Here is a 27,160-nt window from a genome sequence, read left to right as displayed (position 1 = left end):
AAACATATGAATATAACTATCAAAATGATCACGCTCTGTAAAGTGTGGAAGAAATGTACTTACTTTTATTGCTTCTGGGGTTCGGTTATTCTCTTCCCCATTATCTCCATGACCCTGGTAAAGAGTCAGCATCTCCTTTTCATGTTGCCTTTGCCTCTCATTTTCTTCACTTCCAGACATCGCAGTCTCTCTGCTGAGTCTAGTTTTAAACATTTGGCCTCCAGTTCGGCTCTCTTTAACTCCAGATGGATTTTTAAGTCCTCTGAGGCAAAGCTGAACTGTCCATTTTTTGATAACTGTACATCCCCAGGGACAGTCTGGTTGTCTTCTTGGTTGCTGGTCTGTGATGCAGCTGTGGTTAAGACTGCAGTCATTTCTGCGTTAGTCAGCTTGTCATGCAGCAGTCCTTTGGCTTAGCACATCTCAGCTAACTCACTCCTTGTCAGCTTGCCATAATCCTCTAATGACATTCTTGCCTGTTCTCCCTGACTAACTAAGCTAACAAAAAAATAAATAAAACTATTTTGATATGAAACTTCAAATGTCTACTGACTGCCTGCTTGAGAGTACAAACACCTTCTTTAGTGATCACTGTTTACAGGCTACAGGTGTTCAATATTCACACCACTGAATCCCAATATGTGGATATCTCACCACTGCCATCCAATAAATGTGACAACCCAGCACTGGACCAGTAATCAAGGAGCCTTGATCCTCACCACTGGCAACAGTGGGGAACGTGCACTGAGAGGATAACAAGTACACACACAGTATTTCCAGATGCAGCTGTCTGCATCAAGTGCAGTTTCTCTTAAGAGCACACAGAGACCACAGTCACTCCGGGGCCGGTTTCTCCAGATCCCCAAAAAGGCTTCCCACTGGCACAGTTGTAGAGTTGACATCTCAGCTGATTGGCCAAGCCAATACCTCCAGCACCCTCTCTGTCCAACCAGTGCTTCGTGTCCCTGCCCAAGTAGCTGACACACATACTCTTTGAGGTTCTGTTTGTACAAACACACACACAGACACACACACACACCTGGGAAAGGCTGGCACAGGTTTACTGGCTATGCCCCCTTTTGCCCGGACTATAATGTAGTTATCACTGCCACTAGCCAACTCCTTATCAGCTACTTTAAGGCCCTTAACAAAGGGTGTCTAATCCTACTGTGTAATATTAATATTAATGATGGTCTGACCAAGAGTAAAGGCTATTAGGAGTGGACCACACAGTGTTACCAAATAAGTATGCAAGTACTCTCAAAACATAAAACATCTCTAGACAGATCAGCCACAATGAAAGGTTTAAATGTACTTAATAATGAATAATAAAAGAACAAGAAAATACTCTGTATATATTCACAGTGACATCAGAGTTCTAAATCACAGGAAATATTTAAAACAACATTGCAGGACAGTCTCAAATAAATAAAGAAAAATATCTAAATCAAGCTTTGTTATATTCCTGACTATATCTAAGAGAGTTACTATACCCTAGAAATTTACTTATAGAGCAAGACAAATTTTGTGGTGAATGGTTCTTGTCAGGTCCAAGACAGAATACAGAATGTTCTGTCTCACTAACTTAATATCTCTAATATTACTGCTGAGATTGCTTGCAGAATGACATCATTTCTGTCATCTGACTATATCGCAGACGAAACACCTACTGCTGGAAGCTTGGCAGTATTTAGCCATCTACCTGTGAAAGTACATGGACAGATCTTTGGCAGATGCTGGAAGTTATAAAACAATTGCAAGACAATACAGAAGGCTTCTCAGCACAGATTCTGTGTTTCTTGTTGACCTGATAACTGAAAGATACCATCTTTTATTGCATAGCCATAAAATAATTTAGTTTCAGCTATTTTTCTGAAGTTAACCTCCTGTATTCCAGTTTCCCCTGTTAAAATGTATACATTTAAACAGTTACAATAGTGCATGTACATTTCTGTTCTCTTCCCGTAGGCCCACTGTGATTTCATTTTAAGCAAAAGCACTTTATAAAATGCCTTTTAACACACATCTGTACAAACCAGTTTGATATACACATGACGTACAGTTCTAATACAGTTATAACACAAGCATCTTATATAAATCATATTGATATTCGCAAATTATATATAATTATTTACAAAATTCCAGATAGCTGTGCTGGCAGTATCTCCCTTTGTCACAGAGACCATCAAAAATTGTGGAAGACAGAGCAAGAATATGATGCAAAATCAGGGATAGTTAAAAACTGTGGCACTATCCCTAATCTCTGTATCCATTGCCATTTCCTTTTCTTAGTATTTTCTTGTTTAATATCCATTAGTCTGACAGTATGATAAGCTATTCTTGATAATTCTGAGAAAAAATATTTTACCCTAGATTTCTTAAATGCAGATTTCATTATGTGGGCATTTACTTTCACATTGGGAGGAACAGTGGTGCAGCAGATAGCATTTTCGCCTCTCAGCAAGAGGTTCCCTGGTTCGATTTTTGGCTGGGGTGCCTTCTATGCAGAGACTGCATTTCCTCCCCGTGTTCACTTGGGTTTCGTCTAGGTGCTTCGATTTCCTTGCCACATGCAGTAGGTGGATTGGAAAGTCTAAATTGGCCATAGGTGTGTGTGTGTGTGCGTGCGCGTGTGTGTGTGTGTGTGTGTGTGTGTGTGTGTGTGTGTGTGTGTGTGTGTGTATATATACGCTCGCTTGCACACATGCGGCTAGCCATCTGTCAGTGTAAACCTTAGCTTTATAAGATTGATACTGTTGAAGTGACACCCCAACCCCATGTCTAAAAATGGGAAAAGGGGGTTGTGGATGGATGAATGGATTTATTTTGATACATATCACACTTGCTTGTACTTCATAAGAGTCTGTTACGCAGAATGCTAAGTTATTCTACATACAGTGACTAGCAAAATAATTTCAGATGTTGGGCTGCAAAGGTGGATACTTAGGTGAGTCTAATCTGTTCTCATTCATGTAATGTGTAACTCCAAACAATTCACTTGACGTGCTTGTATTCTCAAGTGTCCTTAAAAAAGTAAACTGAATGTTCCAGTGGGCCCAGCTGCCTTAATATAAATAGTATAGGTCACTACAAATGACCTTTTCCCCCTCTTCTCCCATCTGCCACTGTGGTACCACCTACCAAATGATATTAAGTGTATTGGTATATTAGAAGCATTTAAAAACTCATTAAAATCCATTGAGGAAGCCAAATGCTCATGCTTTTGTGATACTGGTTAAGGAAGAGAACTTTATTAAAATCTGATGTAGCTTAATACCATTGTATATGACTAAACCCATTCTTCCCATACATAAAATCTCCTAACTAATGTATATATTTACTTTCTTGTTTGCATTTTTTTATAGTATGATAATGTTTTCTCTTAAAATGATATGTAATTAGCTTTTATTGTATTGTCATATCTACTGTACTCAAGTCGTGGCTGAAAAGCGTCAGTGGACCAGACCACCTACCTGCTTAAGAAATTGAAATAAATAAATAAAGATGCACATAAATACATACCTGTACATGTGTGTAAGATGTTTCTGTGGATAAGTTGGTTTGAGCACAGAAGGACTGACACCTGATTGTTTCTTTTACAGCATACAGTGAAATGGGGTATTATATCATTAACAAACTGCACCATGTAGATGAATCAGTGGGGACTAAGACACGGAGGGCCTTCTTGTACCTTGCAGCCTTTCCTTTGATGGATGCCATGGTAAGTAAATTTCTGCTACTCTTACTTCTGATACTGCTAAGTTATTTTGCAAGGCACCAGGTTCCTTTGCAAACCAAGTCTGTCTGCTACAAACTAGCAGCTGTCTTTTCTATGGCAAACTGAAAATGTAGCATAGTGTAACACTGAAGACGATCACAGCACTAGAAACAAGCACTGCTTCTTTGGCAACATTGTGCAATTTCTTTGACCTTATTTTTGAAGTGATTTTTGGATTTGGTATTCAGTTGTAACATTCATTTGATGTATTTGTTAAGGTACTAAGTTATGGGTTCTCATATGTGCTGGCTAATGTGCAATCTGAAATTTATATAACTCATTTTATATTACTCTGTACAATTTAATCATTAGATTCATGGTCTTCAGTATAAAGTAGTATATCTGATGTCCTTTTCATTCTTCCTCTCTAATGGGTTTCGGATCTGATCCTCGATCTGACTCGGCCGCATCTACAAGACATTTCCCTATTTCATCCCCATCTCCTCAGATCTCATTTGCCACCATTAGAACAAGATCACAATCCAATCTTGAGTTTGAGATTGTGACTTTTTTTCTCTGTTTCTTGGAAAATTTAAATTTCTTACAGTTCTAATTGTGTCTAGTAGTTCACTGGCATTAGGTGTTTTTCTCTTTGCCTACTGTTCTCCTTTTTGACTTTTTGGCATGCTTCCTCTGTAGCAATAACTTGAGTTGTGTTTATATATGCAAAAAAAAAAAATTTCTGTGGTTTTTGGAGCTAGAAAGCATAGTTAGTGCTTTTCTTGTACACTTGCTGGTTCTTCTACAGCTTTGGTGCAGTTCTTTGTAGAGGGTTAACCGTTTGTTGCTTTATAGCTGGTTAAGTGTTTGGGTTGGTAGAGACTGCTGTTTCTGCATACATTAGACCTACTTTTCGTTTAGCTAGTGTAGATCTACAGTTCTATTTTATAATTGTTGACATGTCTGAGAAGCCTGGTTTTAAGAAATGGACTTGTTGTGGGAATAAGATCCCCAATTCTGATACCCACAAGAAGTGTGTTTATTACCTGGTGGAAGAGCATTTTAATTTAGATTGCGAGATATGCAACTCATTTAATCCCATGACCCTTTCCGACCAGCACAATAAATTGATAATTAAAGGCTTACTTCTAGCCTCTTCTCCTGGGGCTCAAACCCCTTCTAAATCCCATCAAGGTTCTTCATAATCCAAGAAACGAGCCCTCCAAAAATCCCTGAAGATATCATCGGAGCCTGCTGAAAAACATGGAAACATTTTGGATCTGACCACATTGGATCCGAAGATCGTAGCACCCCCTCAGATCCATGGGCCTCATCGGATCTGACACGTGTTATTACCATTACCAGTTCTCCTGGACTATCCACTTCTTACTTGGATCCCAGACCATTGGATCCAACAGCTAGTAGCCAGTCACCGGAATTTGCTTTGAAACCTGTGTCTCCAGCTGTGTCTGCTCACGTATTCCATACCCCAAAGAAACAGTCCAGGCCAGGATCTGTAACATCATCCAGATATCTAGGAGCTTGACAGAGGTGGATATGGACAGGATGATGCCGAGATTCCTTAGGGCTTAGATCCAGATGGAGGTCCTACCACCTCTGTCCCCTCCTGATCCGTTAGCACACCTGCCCGACTGATTGTGTCTCCTTCTCTGATTCGACCTTTGGTTTCAGAGCCCCAGGATCCTAGACTGTTGAGAGGTGTGGCATCAGATCTGAGGAAGCTCCCTTCCTTGCTTCCGACTGCATCCTTGACCAGACCTGCACCTATACCTTCGGATCAGGGCAGGTCCCAGATCTTAGATTGGCACCAGGTCTGAGGGGTTTGGTTCAGTTCTTACTTTGTTGGATTCTTCCCTTCCTCTCTGGCCTCAGCCCTGGACATCTCGGGTCCATTTCTTTCCAGAGAGCTCAGATCCATGGTTGGCTTCAACCTTCCTTCTTTACCTGCTTCAGCTTCAAGGAGAGAGAGAGAGAGAGAGAGAGAGGTTTCCCCGGGTCCATTAGCTTTCCAGATAGTAGAAATGGTATTCTCTTTGCATAGAGAACTTTCATCTCTAGTCTCGGATCCTATCCCTCATCGGGTTCAAGCACTGAGCCCATCATCTCTGCTCCTCAGGGTCAGTCAGCTCAGGGAAGCCTCCACCCGTGTTCCTCAGAAGTTTTCCCCTCTCTTCCAACACCTCTCCCGAGTGTCCTGCAGAAGAGGTTCCTTGGAAGAGAACATGCAAGAGGAGGCACATAGACTACCTTTTGGATTCTATCACAGAAGACACTGAATTCGATGAAGGAGAAGGATCCCCCCCGATTGCCACCTGACGATGTCTGCTTTGGGAACATACTGGAAATCCTTAAACAGCAAGGTGGCTGGTCTTCCCAAACTCGTTCTTTTGAGGAATCTGTGTTCCTGGAGGATTTCAGGGCTGATTCATCTACGTCTTGGGGTGACCCCCCCCCCTTCCTGGCAGATGAACTTATTGACCTGGTTTCCTGTCAGGCTTGGAAGGAACCTGACACTGTTGAGCCTATCCCCAAGCTCCCAGGGATTCACTTCTCAATTTCGAAATACCAAAATCCCGAGGTTCAGAATATCGAATTCAGAACCTCGAGATGAATTTTGAAATTAAGACCCCCCCCCCGAAAAAAAAGCAGTCAACACATCACAAAACATGTTTTTGCAGGGGGGCAAAATGTATATATATATATATATATATATATATATATGTATATGTATATATATATATATATATATATATATATATATATATATATATGTATATATATATATATATATATATATATATATGTATATATGTATATATATATATGTATATATATATATATATATATATATATGTATATGCATATATATATATATATATATGTATATATATATATATATATATATATATATATATGTATATGCATATATATATGTATATGCATATATATATATATATATATATATATATATATATGTATATGCATATATATATGTATATGCATATATATATATATATATATATATATATATATGCATATATGTATATGCATATATATATATGTATATGCATATATATATATATGCATATATATATATATATATATATATATGCATATATGTATATATATATATATATATATATATATATATATATATATATATGTGTGTGTGTGTATATATATATATAAGTTGCTCGAAGTGTCAAAACTTCGAAGACAATATGGCCGAGACCATATGTGCGAACTTTTGAAACTTCTAAATAAAAATAAAAAACATTAAAGTAAAACAACTTACCTGTACATTTTTGCAGGGGAGCAAGTCCCCATACCCCCTGCTACATAAATATACCAACTCCGAGATTGCACTACAGTGAGGCTTCACCCCCCACACCCCCCCTAACTATATATTCTAACTCCAGGGTCGCACTACTGTGGGGAAGGGGGCATATCCCATTTACTTGCCAATAATACTTGTCGGTCAAATGAATTTTCGGTCAAATGGGGTCAGGCAAATGGGTGTCGGTCAGTCGGAAGTTAGGGCAAATGTAGATCCATAGATATATATATATATATATATATATATATATATATATATATATATATATATATATATATATATATATATATATACATATACATACATACACCCAAACCCCCAGTCACCAAACCCATTACTACTATCACCTTCACTAACTTCTTTCTACTTAATCTTCTCTGTTAGTACAACTGTTATAAACAATTATGTAGGTCTACCATGGTTTTAAAAAAATGGAGGACAAAAAGCTAAGTCTATGCAACTGTTAAGATTTTTTGCAGGTGCAGCCACCGAGGTGGCTCTTCAATATCTTACTGAGTTATTGGACATCCTTTGTTCAAGCAGTTTCTTAGAGGGGCAAAGAATATAAGACCATTAGGAGCTCTACTCCTGCTTCTACTCTCATTTTTTGTTTGGGAAAAAAAACTTTACAACTTTTTGAGCTTGAGCTACTGCTCTGCTGACTGATGAAGAGGACTACTTTTTTCTAGCACTTTGGCTATTGGCTATGCAAGTGTCTGAGTTGCAGGACGAAAAGGCAGAGTAGTGGCAGTTTGATTTTCCATTTTCTAGTGTGGCTTTAAACCAAACTATTCATTTGCTACTTTTTTGCAGACCCCCAGGAGATTCCAGCTGGGATTAGGCCTCATTCCACTAGGGCTACTGCCACTTCAACAGCATTTCTCTAAGGGGGTGGCAACTTAAGGATATTTGAAGCTTTGCTACTTGTGCATCAGTGCATACTTTCTTATCACATTATCCTTCCTAAGTCTACTCTGGTTTGCTAGCTGGTTTTGCCACAGCATTGTGTCCAGCTCCATGTCTTCTCTGCTTCTTTTCTCTCCCTTACCTCTGCTTTGGGATTCTGCATTAAATAGTAAAATAAGCAGGACTAGGAGCGATAGAGAAACAACATTGTACAGTTTTGTATGTACATAAATGTAGATCCCCATTGCTACGATTCAATTAATCCTTCCCCTCTGTGTTGTTCCCCTGTGTGGTAGGTGAGGTTACATGCTTATGTTTTTTTGTATATATTCTTGTATATATTGTACATATTTTTGGTGGTATTGTTATTTTGGGCCGGTCTTCTGGCATCTGGGGCAAGAAAGAGGACTGAGATAGCGTCGGTCATGTCGCATTTAGTACCTGGCGCTACTGGCGATCAGTCTATCCCGCCCTGCGGCAATCTGTACTCTGGTATTCGGTATCGAGACTATGGGCCAATAGAGACTGCTGTATAAGGACTGACTGCGAACATCTACATTTATGGTAGGTACAAAACTGTACTTTTACATTTCTACTTGAATACCACATATATTGTTGTGTGTGACATGAGCTCTAAACTTGCTTTTCTCATTGACATACTCAAAGTGTACAATTTTGTATTCAGTTTTAACCCTTATATTATATTGTAATTAATGTACGTTTGTTTCTGTTGATTCTATTCGCAGTTAATTCAACTGTGATTATTACTCTTCTACTGTATGTACTGGTTGATGTGGAGCTTTTCTCCCTGGGTCTCCACTGAAAATGGGCTCATTTCGGCGCAGTGAATCATCCTAGTAAACAAATGCAAATAAATAAATAGGAAGAGTAGCATTGATTTGATATCTTTTACTTTCATTTACAATTTGCATAGTATATTGGCATGCTAGTTTGCTTTTCTTCATACTGTTTTGCTGACACTGTTGTGTGTCTTGTATTGAAGACAGAGTTACACTCTTAGCAAGAAACAAATACACAATGCAAACACATTTTATGAAAGAAACATTACTTTGAGAACATTTCTGTTAGCAGCAGACTACAAACTCTAAAAAAATTTGTGTAGATTTGAAACATTTTCCAATATGCCCCCCAGTCCCTTTCCATCCTTCACATATCACAGATAGTCTAGATGTGAAACATTTTCCAGAAAGAAATACCCTCCCCCCAGTCCCTTTCCACCCTTCACATTTCACAGATAGCATTTGTCAAGAGGGGAAAAAAGACAAAAGTCAGAAGAAACAGGGGTGGGAAGTGGAAAGCATGTTAACTTATTAACACCTCTGAGCTGTTGAATGTCACACCACTAGCAACTAACACATATTCTAGCATTTTCTGAAAAGTTTTCACCTAAGATTTAGAGATTCTTTCTGCCCATGCTAATTGGTCAGCGCAGGCTGGTCAGTTAGCTCAGTGGAGAAAACCTCTGATTCAGCAATATGGTAAAGCCACACAGGGAAATGTGGCATTCATGGCTCGTTACCATGTCTCTGAATCAAACATTGTGCCATCAGACTTGACCACACTAGTGTTCTCCCTACCAGCCCCACAGATCGCATTAGCATATGCACTCCTCTAAGCACATGCATGCACTTACACACGCGCACTCACTGTCAGGCTTCTGTATTTATGAGGGATCCTCATGGTGAATGGCCACTGTGTCCATAGTACAGCAGAAGGAAGAATTTAGTTTTTTTGTTGGGTATGCATGGAATAACTATAGAAACTAAATTCCATACCACTGAAACAAAAACAATGGCATATTTGTCTTGTCTAGACTGATAAACATGGTGAATTATGTTTTTTAAAATCAGCATGGAAGATAAATAGCCCTGAACACTTTTCATTACACCATGAAAAGAGAATAAGATTCCTCCCTGTAATCCTTTCCATAAGTACTTAATGTGGCTTCTTTGACCTTATTGCCAGTCTGGGGAGACCAGCTGTAGATTTTACAAGTTATCTCAGTTCCCTGGATGGTAATTTCCACCACTTTTAACAACACTCAGAAGCAAATTTAATGACTGCAGGGACCATTATGGAGGAGTCTCTGGGAAACACCAAAATCTTTGAAACCTCTAGGCATCAGAATGTCTTTTGGTGCAGTACTGGCAAATATCTTTTTATGCTGCATACTCACTTTGAGAAAATGTGCTTTTGCCCCATATCTTTAAATAGACTTTTTTTCTGTTGCTTAGTTCATGTTGTTTTGCATTATGAAAAGAGCTAACTTCTATTTCAAGCACATATTCATCTGGATTGTCTGGTTTGAAATCTTCCCCATTGATCCTATAGCAGTTCCTTCTTTTTTGTTATATCCTGTGTTACAGTACGTTCAGTATTTACCTTTGTCTTTACTACATATCCAAGGATTGCTGCTTTTGCTGGCTACATATTTGACAGTCTGCTCTGACGTTAGACAAAGGCATTCATGCTGACTCCGTGTAGAAAGATTCTGCAAGGCACTGCTTCCTCGGTAGAACATCTTGTGTTATATTTCGTTGCCTCACTCAATGTCTACTGACTTATAAACTCTGTGCCTACCCTATCCAGGATAGCGCCTTCCACAAAAACCTCCATGACTTTCTTAAGTACCTTAGAGTCTTGACAGGTGTACATGCACACATATACCCCTACTTTAAAAGTCCAGCATGCCATGTTGTCCAGTGCCAAATCCAAGCCTTATTTGTAGTACACCTTATTGCTTCTGTTGTATCTTTAATGTCTAGGTCATAACTGCTTACGTTAGGTTCTGTGAATACTGGTTGTGTATTATGTTTCAGTAAATGCTCTGCATGCAACATGGACTGCAGAAACATGCTGTCCTATCCAGGCAGTCATCATAGTACTCTCAAGTGGAGATGCTCTGTCAGTTAATACTATTGGAGAGTTGGATCTTGCCTATACACTAGTGGATGTGGACTGAAACCATGTACATTGTGCATGGAGTTTTTTGTCAAACTAGCCCAGTCTGATATGGGCATCTGTTTATGTCTAGGAGTCCAGTACTCCATGGACTCTAAGCAAATGCTGTGTTTGTTTCAGAGATGAAATTCTATCTCTAATCTTTTCAGCAGCAGCTCCCTTTTTCCAGAGCTAAAATCCTCAGACGTATCTTTCATGTTTTCAGTAACTGATGACTTTTTTTCAGAGCTGAAATTCTCTGTCATATTTCTCACCTTTTGTTTGTTGAGTTTCTATTTGTTGTCACTAAACAAGCTGTACAGTACCCCATGAATATTTATCTACTGGGCAAGACGTTCCTTAACTGTTTCATGTTTCTTTGTAACCACAGTACTTCCTACATCGTAACAGATAAAATGATTAATTATATGGCAACACCATGCATTTCAATTCATGCAAATCCCTGGTGACATTTTCATTCTGTCTTTTAGCCAGTAGAGGGTCACAGGTGGCCTAGGCTTAAGCATGCTCCATTTTTATACTTTTCACAATGGCCTAGGCTTTTAAGCATGCTGCATTTTACGCTTATTGCAATTTCCAATCTTCTGCAAAACAAATATACTTTAGGAATTGCCTGAGCTAACCAGCAACTTCTGCATTTTTACTAGAGTTATATTCAAAATACAGTAGTTAACTTTCATGTCTCATGTTTTTTGTGACCATCAGAATCTTGGTCTCAGCTGAAGTTTTGATATTCATTACAAGGATGTTAATGTAGTAATGTCCTGATAATGTTCATCTCTCACTAGGCATTTAAATATTCCTGCTTTTCCATTTTTCTTGTTCATTTCTTTTCAAAGGCTTGTTACTGAGTAACAGGGGACTGACTATCTACTGGACCACTTTTATTTCAGTCCGGCATGTTTGTCAGTCTAATTTTCACTGGAATTGCTACTATGTTTATGAGCATGCTTCTGTTGCATTCCCAAAACTGAATTCTCATCTTCTTTAGTTTTAGCTTACTTAACTTTTTTGTTTTTACTTCACTTACATAGATACTGAACAATTTTCACGACTCAAATTGTGAGCAAATACAATATAAATGACTGTGAATAATAATCATTCTACACCATAAAATGTTTGTAACCGTGGAAGCCTCTTTGAAAGCAGTGTGATGTTCCACTGTTCCACACTCCACTCGTATTAACTTCTTTATTCAGTTCCATGGAGTCGGTCTTTTATCTAGTGGAATATGCTTTGTTAAATGGCACACTCAGATCGCCTGTGAAATTGATCCAGAAGTGCTGGACCTAGGCAAATGCTTTGCGTAATTCTTGTGAAGATGTTCTATGTACATCTTTTATGTGCACCAAGGAAAATGGCATCATGGTTTACCTGAATCCCTCATACTGCTTCTGTGACCCCTTTTTGTCACCAAAATGTGTTTTAGAGCAGGTTTCTTACAGGCAAAAGGCAGATCGTAACATGCATTTACAATCCCCTGTGTAATCACAGAAACACTGTCCAAGCACTGACCAGCAACTTAAAGGTTGTGTCAAACTTTTGCATTTACTTATATCTTTGGATAACTCAGCAGTATCATTTTCCGTAGATCCTTCTCTGACACACACACACACACACACACACACACACACACACACACACAGCTTTGATAAGAGAAGCTTTGCTTCAAAATATAGCATGTATGCACTTAAACACTGGTCCAAACTGGAAACATTTTACAGCAGATTGTTCTATCCCACTCTCCAAATCTTTTTGCACCCCTCACATGTCTATGCAACCAATTTGTTTTTTTAAAATGGCGCATTATCTAACTCATTCCTACGTAATAAGTTTTACTGTTTCACATGCATAGATGAAACAGTTATATCATCCCATATGAAGTATACATATTTTGCCATCTGCTACAGTTAGTGGTACTATCAATATATCTTGTAAAATAGTTTATAGGATGAAGCTTTGGAAAGGAATACACATTTTCAATAGACTGGTCTCATAATTTGGGACTATAAATGAATGATTAACTGCTTCACTCAATTTTTTTTTTTTTAAGAGAGAGAACTGCTCATTTTCCTTCCCTTAAGTTCAGAACGTATACTTTCTTATGAATCAAAGTCAAAGTAAACATTATTGTCTATCAGATGTACTTAGCAGTGCCTGCTGAACAAAATTTTGTTGCTTGGTCCCAGTGCAAGGTATAACATAACATATATGGGCGGCACAGTGGTGCAGTGGTTAACATTGTCGCCTCACAGCAAGAGGTTCTCCGGTTCGATTCTCGGCTGTGGTGCCTTCTGTGTGGAGTTTGCATGTTCTCCCTGTGTTCGCGTGGGTTTCCTCCGGGTACTCCGGTTTCCTCCCACATTCCAAAGACATGCATCTGGAGCATTTCTCCCCGGGCCACCTCTGAAAACAGGCTCTGTGGAACCTAGTCGGACATTCCCGGTCAACAAATGTTAAATTAAATAAAAAAATAAATAAAAAATATACTTAGAGAGAGACAGTAAGAGAGATTCACATACAGTTATAATTAGGATGCTTGACAACACGTAAATTTACCACATATTGGACAATAAGACATTAGACAATATTATACTAGTAGGTATTGCACAGACTAAGAATTCCCATTGTGATTTGCTTAGAATACTGCACATCCACATTAGTGGTGTGATAAACTCTGTTCATATTGCATATATATGGAGTGATTACTCACTCTGACGATTGCACTAATAGAAATAAAAGAGACTGGCTAACTGTTCCAGTTATTAAGCAATTGGCTAACAGTTACTATAGACAGTATACCACAACTCGTGGCATATTGATCCTGTTATCTACTGTCATGCTTGACATTTGAGTTTAGCAGCCTGTTGCATGATATATGATTCCTTTTTTCTTTCCACGTACCAATATATGTATTTCTTATTATGCTTATGGGATACTATGTTTTATGTTTGCAGAAGAGAACACATAGAATGTATGATACAAACTATCATGTCTCTGGCTCCTTCATGGAGAAGTAATTTATTACATGCCATGTCACTGCGGTTGTGTTTGTCTCGGAGTGATTGCTGACTGAGGATGTGTAATCACTAATTCGGGCACGTCTTTCGAGTCTGTTTCATTTAGGAATAATATAAGCTGCACCAGCGGGGTGTGGTATAGTGACAGATGCAGAAGACATGTCTTCAATATGCTTGTAAGTTCGAGGATTTTGCATACAAGCTAATTTGTGATTTAAGCATGCAGTAAACTTGACATTAGCATGTATTTTGGAGCAGGTTCCATAGAGACACTGAAAACTTTTTTTGCATGTTACACACTGTGCTGCCTAGAACAAGGGCGCAGTCTTCCTGTAACAACAAAGCGGGAGGGCAGGCAATGTTATTTCAATCTCTGGTAAAGAGGAATTGTGAGGAAAGCATTCCTGTTCACCTTTGGTCATCATTAGCATGTCACTTGGAAAAATCAGTCAAAAGTGTACCATATAATATCGCACAGGGTACAGTCTTTATACTCTCTCCTTAAATCCCTGTTTGGTGTGGCTGTGACAATACTAATATTGAAAGAGTGAGGTACAGCCACTGCTTATAGGTAGGTCTAATAAGCAGTTGGCATACAAGGTCAGATCAAACATTTATGGGCTTGGAGTATTTTTATTCAGGAGCAAAACTAAAAGTAGACCTGATGTTGTCTTTTTCTTCCATTCCTCACCTGATGGGTCTTGAATCCCTCCTCGCCCACCCGATAGACTTTAGGCCCCATAGCTCGAGCTTCTCCCCTTACTCATAATCCACCAACTACTCCAGAGATACCTCAAATCTCATTTGCTTCTTTAACATTAAGACATGGTCACTTTTAGCTTGAGCGTTTTGTTTTGTGAGCAATTTGTTTTGGAAGTACAGTTTTAATCTCTATATTTCTCTACTTTTTCTTTCTTTATGTTAATTCCTTTTCTATTCCTCCACTATATAGATTAAAAAAAAGTTAATTTCTCAGAGTTTCCTCACTAGTTTTGGCGCTTGGGCCTTAAACCCTTTGCCCTGTCTTCCTCTACCTTTGTTGCACATCTTCCAGTACCATTTCTCGTATTTATTTTTGTTTATCTCCTTCTTTCCTCACTGTATTTAGGTGTTATTAGTACAGTTGTTGGTAATTTCTTGTGATTTCAGTTATGTCAGAAAAACTTCCTGATTTTAAAAAGTGCTCCGCTTGCATACATTAAATTCCAAATTCTGATAGCCATTCACTATGTGTGTATTGTGTAGGTCGAAGGCCCCATTAGGACAGCCAGTCAATTGTAAAACAAAAGGAGCACTAGGACAGCCATTTCCACTGATATAAGTATAACCATAACATTGTATGTGGTGTTGGTGCTGGCAACGTGATTGTGTTACACTAAAACTTTATATCAGTGGAAACGGCTATCCTAGTGCTTCTTTTGTTTTATTAGTGTTATTGTGAGCACTATTTCCTCCTTTCATTGATTTTACAGCCAGTCAGTTCACAAGTTTCTTGTGATGCATGCCCTAGCTTTAATAACGGGCTCTAGGTTGAAAGGAAAAATAAATTAATTCTGAAAAGTCTGCTTCTTCTGCCTGTGGAACACCATCTTCCTCTCTAGATCCAACTCTGTCACCAAGGTTTTTTCCTGAATCCGTGTCTTCGAGACTTCTTTTTGACATACCTTGAAGACCTTCCCATCCACCATCAACTACATCTTCCCTCGGGTCATCCAAGAGCCTGTCTGAAGTGATTGTGGACAGAATAATGGAAAAATGTTCTCAGAACCCAGAATCCCTTGAGTGTTTTACTGTCTCCGTCTCCCATAGGAATCATGAGCCTTTCCACTACTCAACCCCCAGGCTTTAGCTCCTCCTCTAATCTGCCAGTGGTCTCTGATTTTTTGAACCTGAGATTTCCAAGTGTGTCTGTGCCGGACCTGAAGACTTGCCTTTCTTCGATTCCAACACTTTCTCTGACCCAGAAGGGTTTAATTTTGACAGATCCAGAAGGATCTCTGGCATATAGTGTCAGGTGGGTTGATACTGACTCCCATGTTTTTGGAGCCATCCCTTCCTCTTGGAGCTTCAGCATTGGACAGCTTGGCTCCGACCTCTGCGTCTGGGGTGGAGTCAGGGGGGATCTGGTTTTGGCCATCACAGGCTTTTTCAGAGCCAGTGGAGGGCAAGACTAAGGCTCCCTTTGGCTTTGCATTTTGAAGTAGTGCAGAGAGCTTTCTGCTCTTCGATGGAAAAAGACAATGTTACCCCTCCTCGAGTCCACCCCATACTCAACTGTCTACTGTGGAAGCTGGATCTTTTCATCCTGCCCCATCTGGATAGCCGGTCAGTTCAAGCCTTGAGACTGTCATTAGCTGAAGACATTGACTTCGATGAAGATGAAGGGTCTCCCAGATCACCCCTTGAGGACTTTTCATTTGGAGACGTTCTCAAACGTCTGAAATGTAAAGGAGGTTGGTCTTTGCCCTCAAGTCTATGAATTATTTGGCACACCTTATGAGATTTCAGAGGGAATTGAACAAACAATTTTCCAGTACCCTCTCCAGTTACATTTCCACAGAGGATAGGAAAACAGTTTATTTGCAGCTGGCCACCTTCCAGTCCTTATCCAATGCTTCCATGAGTTTGATCTCTCATGCATCAGAGGGAGCTGCTAGAGTGGCGGTTTCAGACTTAAGTGTTGGAAGGAATATCTGGTGTGATTTTGTGGAGCCCTTCGTCTTCATTCATCAATACTGCTTTTGATGGATACACCTTATTTGGCCCTAAGGTGAAAGAGACTCTCTCCAGGAGCGAGCAAGATGGGAAGACCCTTTCTGCCATGTTAATCAATTTTTCTACTCCTCAAAAGACCTTTTCCAGAATCCAGAGAGGGGGCAGAAAATTGTGGTCTAGAAAGTCGCAAGTTTCTTCCCAAGACTCCTATGAAGAAAGATCCCCTTGCGGCAGAGGGGGAATTTAAATAGGGGACACCGTCCTTACAACAGAGGTGGCCTGCAACATCAGATCTTCCTTCTCAGACAAGTTCTGTCAGTGTCCTTGAAGGGTTACCCAACTGCTGCACTCTGGAGGCAATCCAGGAATGCCTATCCCTGTAACCACAAGCCTGGTCTGCCATTACCAAAGATTCTTTGGTACAGAATATTATATCCAGAGGTTATTGTATACCATTTTCCTCCAAATTTAAACAGAAGAAATCCCATTGTTCCATCCAGTCAGTGGAAACCGCAGCTACAAAAATACAAAAGCTGCTAAAAAAAGTCATCCAGCCAGTCCCATCAGACCAACAAGGATCTGGAACTTACTCAGTATTATTTTTGGTGCCAAAAAATGACAAGAGACCTCAGACCAATTTTGGTTGCCAACAGTTTAAATCAGTTTGTGAAACACTCAACGTTCTGGATAGTCACAGTTCAGTCCATCTTGCCCCTTTTAAGGAAGGAGGATTAGATGTGCTGTATAGATCTCCAGGATGTGTACTATTAAATCAAATACACAGGTGCTCCAGGTGATACCTATCTTTCCGTCTGGGAGCCAGTAACTACTAGTTCAGAGCACTGACCTTTGGTCTCACCATGGCCCTCTGGTCGTTCACCATGTGGATGGCAGTGGTTGCAGCTCACCTGAGACTGCAAGGATTTTGGGTGTTTCTGTAGTGAGATGACTGGCTGCTATCTGCTTCCACCAAACCTCTACTAATTCAAGCCAGGGATCACTTTCTTCATCTCTTTTCCCAGCTGGACATCACCATAAACCTCTCCAAGTCTCAACTTTAACTGACAAAAATTCTGGAGTTCTTGGAGCCCATCAAGATACCAAATCACAAGATTGGAGACCTTAAGGAAACGGGCATTACACATCCTTAATCTTCGTTCACCTCCAGCCAAGTTAGTCCTCCAACTATCAGGCTCAGTGGCAGCCTTCAATAGTCCTAGCCCCTTTGGTGCTTTTCCACATGTATACTGCAGTGGACTGTAGTGGCACAGTGGTCAATTAGACATCAGCCATTGACAACTCCCATTCACATCACAAGTGTTTAAAGAAGACACATAGCATGGTGGATTCATGCAGAGGAATTTTTCCAGTGCCGCCCTTTCATTCTTACTTCTCCCAAGCCCACAGTGATGACAAATGCCTCCCAACTGTGGTAGAGTGGGGCATTACTTGGGAAGGACAGTCCAAGGCATGTAGTCCCAGACAGAGGCCAGTCATCACATCATTTTTCTAGAAATGAGAGTAGTCCTATATACATTGCAGGCATTTCAAGATGTTCTCCCTCTAGAGATGGTTACAGTTCAGATGGATAACATGTAGGTGGTCTGGTACATCAACAAAGGGGGTGGAACTGGATATTACCCACTTTGCAAGGAGGCAATGAGAGTTTGGCAGTGGGTAATCTCTTCTGACCACTTTCTGTTGGCAATGCATATTCTAGGGAGAACTAACATGCTACCTGACAAACTAAGCAGGTCCATTTTACTCCCTCACTAGTGGTCTCTCAACCAATCAGTGGTTACAATTTTTTGTCACTGGGGTCAACTGTGCTGTGACCTGTTTGCCTCTCCCCTCTATACCAAATGGAGCAGGTACTTTTCCCTGATCCTCCCAGAGGGGGAGTCACAGAGAAATGCTGTAGTTCACGATTGGTTCTTGGGTCTATTATACGCCTTTCCTCCCACTCCACTATCCCCAAGTTTATTCAGAAAGCTTTCCAGAGGAAGAGGAAATTTATCTTTATTGCCCCATTCTGACCTCGCCTAGTATGGTTCTACTTCCTTTGGCCTCATCTTCTTCACCCTCCCTGGGTGTTGGATCCTGTTCAGGACCTTCAGTCTCATCTGTCCAGGCTACCTCACCTGGACATGCTATCCCTCAAAGTGACCACATGGTTTCTCCACTTCCAGTGATGGCCAGAAGTTCCAGGCTTTCCTCCCCTGTTTGCCACATTCTTATGTCATCCCAAAAAGCCTCTAGGAGGAAGCTTTATAAAGTTAAATGGAAAAGATTCTCTATGTATGCCCTTCAGAGAGAGTTAGACCCCTTTTCCTCACTGATTCCAGCTATTCTTGATGTTATAGCCTCTATTTTCAATGAGGCTGCTAGTTATTGGACTGTCAAGGTACAACTGGCTACTTTCTCAAATCACATTTTTACCGGGGTGTAGATCATTCATCCTTAGCTTCCTTAAAATTGTACAAAGCCTTTCTTAAGGGTGCCTTGCTGCTTGGCCCCAAACTAAAGATCCTGTACCACTGCGGGACCTTACATTAGTTCTTCAGGCCCTTACTCAGCCCCCCTTCAAACCCTCAGCAAAGACAGAGTTGAGGTTTTTGTCCTGGAAAACTCTTTTTCTAATTGACATTACCTCATCTAGATGTGTATCCAAACTCCAAGCACTTTCTTCTCACCCACTTTACCTGATTTCACAAGGACAGGGTTTCACTTTGGACTAACTTTTTCTTTCTACCTAAGGTGTTGTCAGAAGCTAATTTCAACCAGTCATTTAATCTACCAGTCTTCTTTCCAAAATTTTCAAACAAAGGAGAATATTTGCTTCATCTTCTGAATTTACGTAGACAGGTCAGATCTTACATTTACAGAACTAAAGATTTAAGGAAATCAGAGCAGTTGGTTGCATCCATCCTTCCAAAGTTAAATTAGACATGACAGTGACAAAAGTGAAACATCCTAAAATGCACCTCACCAGGTCTAGAGCCACATCCTCCACTTTTTGGCCTAAAGCATCAATAGATGACATTTGTTCACCTGACAAAATTAGACATTGTATCTAGAAGTAGGCCAGTCCTTGGCTTTGCTGTACTGTGGAATATCTTTCCTTGAAAACCACCCAGGATTACTCTGGCTGGGGATTCTGTCCCATCAGTTGAGAAATGGATGAAAAAGATAACATCAGATATTATAGTTATGTACTCACCATAACTCTGCAACTGTGTTGTCTGTTTTCATCCTTCTTCAATTTTCCACCAACCTTTCCCCCTTTGCTTTTCTTCGGCTTCCTGGTATGACCTGAAGAATATTCCTGATTAGTTTCTGCTGTGTGGGTTCTAGAGTTTTCCTTATCTGGTTCTCCCCACTGTTTTTCCACCTTTTCACATTCTACATCCTTTAACTCACTGGTTACCATTGCCTGCTTTTACATTTTTACTTTTTAGTTTATTAAATAGAGGGCAGACTTGATCTGAGGTATCTCAGGAGTAGTTGGGGATTATGAGTAAGAGGAGGAGCTTGAGCTACGTCTCTTGAAGTGTATCAAGTTGCCAAGGAAGAATCCGAGGTCAGATCTGAGACCCATCAGTTGAGGAAGGACAAAAACAGAAAACACTGATGCAGATTTATGGTATGTAACTATAATTTTTTGGCTATTTAAACAAATAAAGTTTAATTTATAGTACATTATAATTACTGATTTCTTTCATTCTATTAAGCGAACAGGTTTAATGCTAGCAGTGAAGTTAAATATAATCGGTAATGCAATTTAAAATGTAAGATCATGTTCATTCAGTACTGTGAAGTGTACCACGTGCACAGCTAGGCAGACTAGAGCGAAAGTTTCACAAAAGTATGCAAGGAGGTTGTTGAAGTGCATATACTATTCCTTGGATAGTTGTATTCAAAAGCTCACTGACGTCAACAGGGATTTTTTTTTTCCTTTGGTATGTCAGACTCCTTCATATAATAAGGTTAAACCTAAAGATCAAAAAACAGATAAGCTGATTTAGAATTTACCTTAAAGCACAGTACAGTAATAGGTAAAAGATGGACATGTTTGAGTTTACCATGCTAGATTATGTACAAGTAGTTAATATTATTTTGTAATTGATTCTCCAAACATGACCTAGTAGGGGCAGCAAATTTACATTATTTTATCTTTCAGCCAAGGTTTCTTGCAGTAAAACATGATGTGGATCATAAAAATAGTACCTGTTCACCACATCCATCCTGGTGTTCAATATGAATTTAACAGTCATGGGTTTCCTTTGTTTTCTTAATGTTCAGAATGTACATCTTTTTTCTCCTTTCTATACAATTAACAGTTGGGTAGAATACAATTGTCAATAATCCACAGTTATAGGGGTGACAGAATTTTTTTCCAAAGTAAAAGTAATTATAGGTGGTATGATTGCTGAATTTGTAGATAAACTTCTCAAATATGTGAAATAATGCAACCCACTACAGAGAAAAGAAATATGAATATGGAGTTTGCCTACTGTCAGTCTTAGGGAGCAATATAGCTAGCAATATGCATGTTGTTTTTTTTTTCTTGCTGATATTTTCACTCTTTCTGGTTATCTGCAACTGACCTTTATGTATTCCCTGGACCTCTCCTCGTCCACCTGTTCTATCATACACACCCACATCAACCAATGTCCAAGGCCATTAAGGAGGTCAAGGATCCAGGGGCAGCATTACACTGCTGCCATGGAGTGTTTTAACCTAATACCCTACCCCTTGCACCATCTCATCCCATCCCCAGAGTTTGGCATGAAAGGGTTATGCAACAATTTTGGTCACACTTCCATATGTACCTCAGCCATGAGCCCTGCCTCCTACAGTAAAACACCCCTGCATGACCCCAGCCCCTGTCAGAGATCTAATCTGACGGTGTGCCCAAGAGCATGTCACACACTCCCAGTGTGGGCACGCACATCCTCCCTGCCTACACTGTCAAGCACCCATGCCTCCAATCGAACCCAGATCACCCAGATGGAATCAGGACTTTACTTCTGTATGCCTCTGGTGCAGCTTTTTTTTTTACATCAGACCAATTAGAAACAAAGGAAGTGTCTTATCCAGGCATATTTGTGAGAATAGTGTACATTTTCAGTATACTGTAAGTATTTTGTTTTAATACATGAAGATGTTATTTTGACATTAAGTTTTGACTTAGTAAAGGAAGCTATGGGCAAGATGTGAAATGAATTACAGTTTTACTAAGCACTACTGTTTTAAAAAAATGAAAACCACAAACACTACTACTAACTGCAAACATTAAAACCTTTAAACATTATTCAAATTAATAACCAACATATAGCATTGATGATTATGGAGTGGTTATGGTGTGATCTGTTCACTTACGGTGTGGTCACTTGGGCTTTGCTATCTTGATCAAACTGTACATGTATATCACAGCATGACCCATCCTAAATGTATGTTGTTTCTATGTAAGTTGCGTCATTCATTGTAATTGTTAGTTAGTTTTTGCTGTTTGTATGTTTCTAGTCAGGTAAAAGTTTAAGAAAGTTTAGTCCTTTTTTGATGGCTTGATAGAATTTCAAAAAATGTTTGATTGCAGTTGTTTTGATAACTGAGTACTACTCCTGTCTGGGTTAGGCATTGTTGTTCTGACTATGCTACATTGATTTTAATGCAAACTGTTATTAGGTTTGTCCAGTTTATATCTTCTGCAGACTGTATTTTGATCTGTTTAATATTCCTAATGTTTGCATTCATCCAGAGGGATATGGTCATATTTCGGTTCTTTCAAATAGTTAACTGGGATATTATTAGAGGATATTGATGTGTCTTAGTTTTTTAGTTGTTCCACCTTTCTTCTTCTGACTTGCTTGTAAAATTAAAAATGATTATCATAACATATGTAAGGTGTAATGTTCATATGAAAAAACTGAGTTCAATAAATATGGCACTATTGGATTAAAACTTTATGACAAGAATGCATGCAATTAATTGTGTGGAATCATGCTTGAATTTAGTCATTTCTAGACTAGGTCGGATAAATAAAGTCACCTCTATTACTAAGAATTGTCCATCAAGTTTTATGCTATGGACATTTAAAAAACATTATAGCTCAGGATATTAGTAACATGACTTCAGCTAGAAGCTTTGAGACCCTGAATGTATACGCATGTATACCTGATTTAGTTTTACACTGAAATGCACAAAACCTTATAAAGTTTCATAAAATATTAAAATCAATACGGCATAGAAAAATATCTAATCTACAAGCGATTGATATTTAGTAATCAAATTGACTGCTAGTAAACAAGGTTTTTAAATTACATTGGATTATCAAAAAACATCACTAAGTGTTCGCAGGTATGTAATAAGCTTCAGTTTGTAAAACCTTTTAGCTGGTTTCTCCTTTTCTTTATAAGTGCAAAAACAGGCATTGCTAAAGGTTTTACTCCATTATTTTCAGCTTTGCAGTTCTCTTCATCACTTAACATTCAGAATTACAGTTACTTTTGCACTCTCTTGCTGTGCTGATTTTATAAACTGGTTTAGCATCCAACTAATGTTTGATCATAGCACTTTAACTTTACCAAAAGTTGTTTCACAGTATTTGGCAAGTGAGCAAAATGTGTCACACATTATTATATGAGACTGAGAGTAAAGGTGCAGTGAAATCAAGTACACTGATATTTATAATGTGTGTAGGTCACTGGACATCAACAATTATTAAGATTTTATGCTTATAACTTTTACTAGGATCTGTGCAAAACTGCTTTCTTATAGTACAGATGAATTTCCAAGTCTTTTTTATTGACTTGTGACATATAAATATAACAACAAATAAATAAATAAAGTCAATGTTATTTGAAAAATGCTATAGTCATAGACCAGTTTTACTAGCAAAAGGAAGTTAGAAACTGTCTTTCCTTTCACTACCGCTAACCACTCCTAAAGTCAATTATGGGAATCAATCATAGACTGATAAATTCATAGGTAAGTACTAGGCTAACTGCCCTTGTAAGCCATTTTAAATCTAGCGAACGTTCTTCTTTTAATAGGATTAAATTTTGAGACCTGTATAAAACTGAAAAAAAAAAAACATCTAGCAATTCCTTTTCCATTTTTTTTCCTGGAAACATACATACTTTCCAATATAAGCAAGTTTATCCAACATGTATGCATTTAACAATGCTGCTTTTTATAATATGACAAATTTAAAAAAATGCTGGCATGATGAAAAAGCTTTATTTATTCCAGTTTCACTTTCCATTGATTCAGTACATTTTCATATTCCTCAAATTTAACCCTAATATACTAATTTCCTTGGGCGGCCACGGTGGTGCAGTGGTTAGCGTTGTCACCTCACACAAGAGGTTCTCCGGTTCAATCCTCGGCTGGGGTGCCTTCTGTGTGGAGTCTGCATGTCCTCTCTGTGGTTGCGTGGGTTTCCTCTGGGTGTTCCGGTTTCTGTAGGTGGATTGGACACTCTAAATTGGCCATAGGTATGAGTGTGTGCATGTGTGTGCCTTCTGTGGAAGGTTGGGTGCCGGGCTGGCAACTCGACACCGTAAAACTCTACTGCCAATCATGAGCGGACAGGTGATCCGCTGTGGTGACCCCTAACTGGGAAAAGCCGAAAGAAGAAGATACTAATTTCCTTCCTATTATAATAAATTCCATTCATTTTCTTTATTTCACCAAAGGATATACTTTGCTTTTATTCAGTGTTAAACCTGCCTTTTTATAATTTTTGTAATACTTTCATTCATCCATACCCTATTTTTGCTGCAATAACCAAAGTATCTGCATAAGACATAGTGGTATCTCACTTTCCTTTCCCATTTACCTATATGATTCATCCATTACTGACATAAAAGTTTGAATAAATGCATTCATCCCTAGAACAAAAATGCACATAATTAAGGGGCACTCCGATTAACTCCCCTTCTTACCCTGATGTCTTTTCCCATCTATCCATCCATCCATTTACCATTGCATTCACCCATGATTTTTCATAACTTTTTGTAGGTTTCCACTATTTTTTTTTGCTTATGCCATGCTCTCCATAATTTCTGTCATCACCCCATGACTTACCTTATCAGATGACTTTTCTACATCACTTGCAACCCGTTTACCTAATTTTTTTCTCTCAAAATCATAGTCATTATTTCTTTTACAATTGTGATGTCCACACGTTGGGCCAGTAATCAAGTAGCCTGAATTCTAACCACTGACACTGGAGAGGAATGTTCACTTGGAACATAAATGGCTACACTCAGTATTTCCAGGTGCAGACTTCTCTGTATCAAGCACAATTTCCCTTAAGAGCACCCAGGGAACATGCTCAGTCCGGGAGCTGGTTCCTCTCTATATCTGTCCAGACCCCCAGTAAGACTCCCCAGCACAGCTCAGAGTTCAGTCCTTAGCTGGGGTTCCAAGTCCTACCTCACCCTCTGTGCAAGCAGCTGACACACACACACACACACACACACACACACACACACACACACACACACACACACACACACACACACACAAACACACAAACACACACCTGGAAAAGGCTGGCACAGATTCACCTGCTGTGCCCCCTTCTTCCCAGACTATAAGGTAGTAATCACTGCCACCAAAACCCCTGCCAGCTACTTTTATGCTCTTACAAGGTGTGACGCAAAGAGATACTGCGAGCACAGCTAGCTGGAATTTTGTAAATAATTATATGTCATTGGTGAATGTGAAATGATTTATGTAAGATGCTTGTGTTACAAATGTATTAGAACTGTATATCATGTGTATACCAAACTGCTTGTAGAGATGTGTGTGTGATGGAAAGATATTTGTAAAATGTTTATGTTTAAAATGGATCCACAATGTGCCCTACTGGAAGAGAACAGAAATGTAGATGAACTGCTGTAACTGTTTAAATGTATATATTTTAACAGTGGAAACTGGAATAAAGGAGGTTAACTTCAGAAAAAATAACTGAAATTAAATTACTTTATGTCTAGGCCATAAAAGATGGTATATTTCAGTTTTCAATGCAGCAAGAGACACAATGTCTGTATTAGGAAACCTTCTGTATTATCTTAGGGTGAACTAATTACTAGTCTTGAAAGCATGAAGGAATGCAGTTGTTTTATGATTTCCAGCATCTGCCAGAGATCTGAGGAGAAGCCATTGTCTGTATATTTTTACAGGTAGATGCTAAATACTGCCAGCCTCAGCAGTGGGGGTTTTGGCCTGGGGACTAGAAATCAGATTACAAGAAGTGATGTCATTCTGCAAGCTACCCAGCAGTAATATCTTAGATATTATTTTTGAGAAGTATCTTAGTGAGACAGAGCATTCTGCATTCTGTCTTGGACCTGACAACAACTAGAAGATCCATTCGTCACATCTGCCTTGCTCTATTAGTAAGTTCTTAGGTTATAGTAATTCTCTTAGATTCAGTCAAGAATATAGTGAAGCTTAGTGTAGATATTTTTCTTTATTTATTTGAAACCGTTTTGCAGTGTTGTTTTAAATATTTCCTGTGGTTTTGAACTCTGTCACTGTGAATATATATTTAGTATTGTCTTGCTCTTTTATTATTTATTATTAAATACATTTAAACCTTTCATTGTGATTGATCTGTGTAGCGATATTTAAATTTTGAAAGTACTCGCATATTTATTTGGTGACACTGTGTGTACCACTCCTAATAGCCTTGCTCTTGGTCAAACTACCATTTGTATTAGTATTAATATTGCACAGTAAAACTGGACACCCTTTGTTAAGGGCCTTAAAGTAGCTGATAAGGGGTTCTGGTGGCAGTGATAACTACCTTATAGTCTGGGCAGAAGGGGGCATAGCTAGTAAACTTGTGCCAGCCTTTACCAGGTATGTGTGTAAAGCAAATCTCCAAAAGGGTGTGTGTGTGTCAGCTACTTGGGCAGGGACACAAAGCCCTGGTTGGACAGAGAGTGTGTTGAAGGACTTGGCTTTGAACCCTGGCTAAGGACTCAACTCTATAGCTGTGCCAGTGGGAAGTCTTATTGGAGATCTGGAGAAAGAGGGAGAAACAGCCCTGGACTGACTGTGGTCTGTCTTTGGTCTTAAGGAAAATTTGCACTTGATGCAAAGAACTGCATCTGGAAATACTGTGTGTGTACCTGTCATCCTCTCAGTGAATGCCCCCCACTGTTGCCAGTAGTGAGGATCGAGGCTCCTTGATTACTGATACAGTGGTAGGTCATCACACAAGGGTACACAATTATACTGAGTGAAATTAATATTACTACAAATGGTATGTTGACCAAACAGCAAGGCTTCAGGAGTGTCCAGAGCTGTCACCAAATAAATATATGCAAATACTCTCAAAGCTTAAATATTTTCTAAAAGGGACCAGCGACAATGAAAAGTTTAAATATATTTAATAATAAAAGAAAAAAATACTAAATATCTATTCACAGTAAACACCATAGT

The 27,160-nt window shown here is 39.1% G+C and overlaps 1 protein-coding gene across 1 annotated transcript in view; it reads left to right on the top strand.

Moving 5' to 3' along the window:
• ANKH (ANKH inorganic pyrophosphate transport regulator) overlaps positions 1–27,160 on the top strand; it is a 1,474,332-nt gene that overhangs the window by 739,454 nt on the left and 707,718 nt on the right. Inside the window, exon 3 of the mRNA XM_044065217.1 lies at positions 3,603–3,721. Within this exon, the coding sequence (XP_043921152.1) occupies positions 3,603–3,721 (119 nt within the window). The remainder of the gene's footprint in view (positions 1–3,602; positions 3,722–27,160) is intronic.

The sequence above is a fragment of the Protopterus annectens genome, chromosome 3.part0 (assembly GCF_019279795.1).
Source record: "Protopterus annectens isolate FY-2018-M chromosome 3.part0, PAN1.0, whole genome shotgun sequence".
Taxonomy (NCBI): domain Eukaryota; kingdom Metazoa; phylum Chordata; order Ceratodontiformes; family Protopteridae; genus Protopterus; species Protopterus annectens.
Note: the sequence above shows the minus strand (reverse complement) of the source record. Positions and strands in the feature narration are given on the sequence as shown.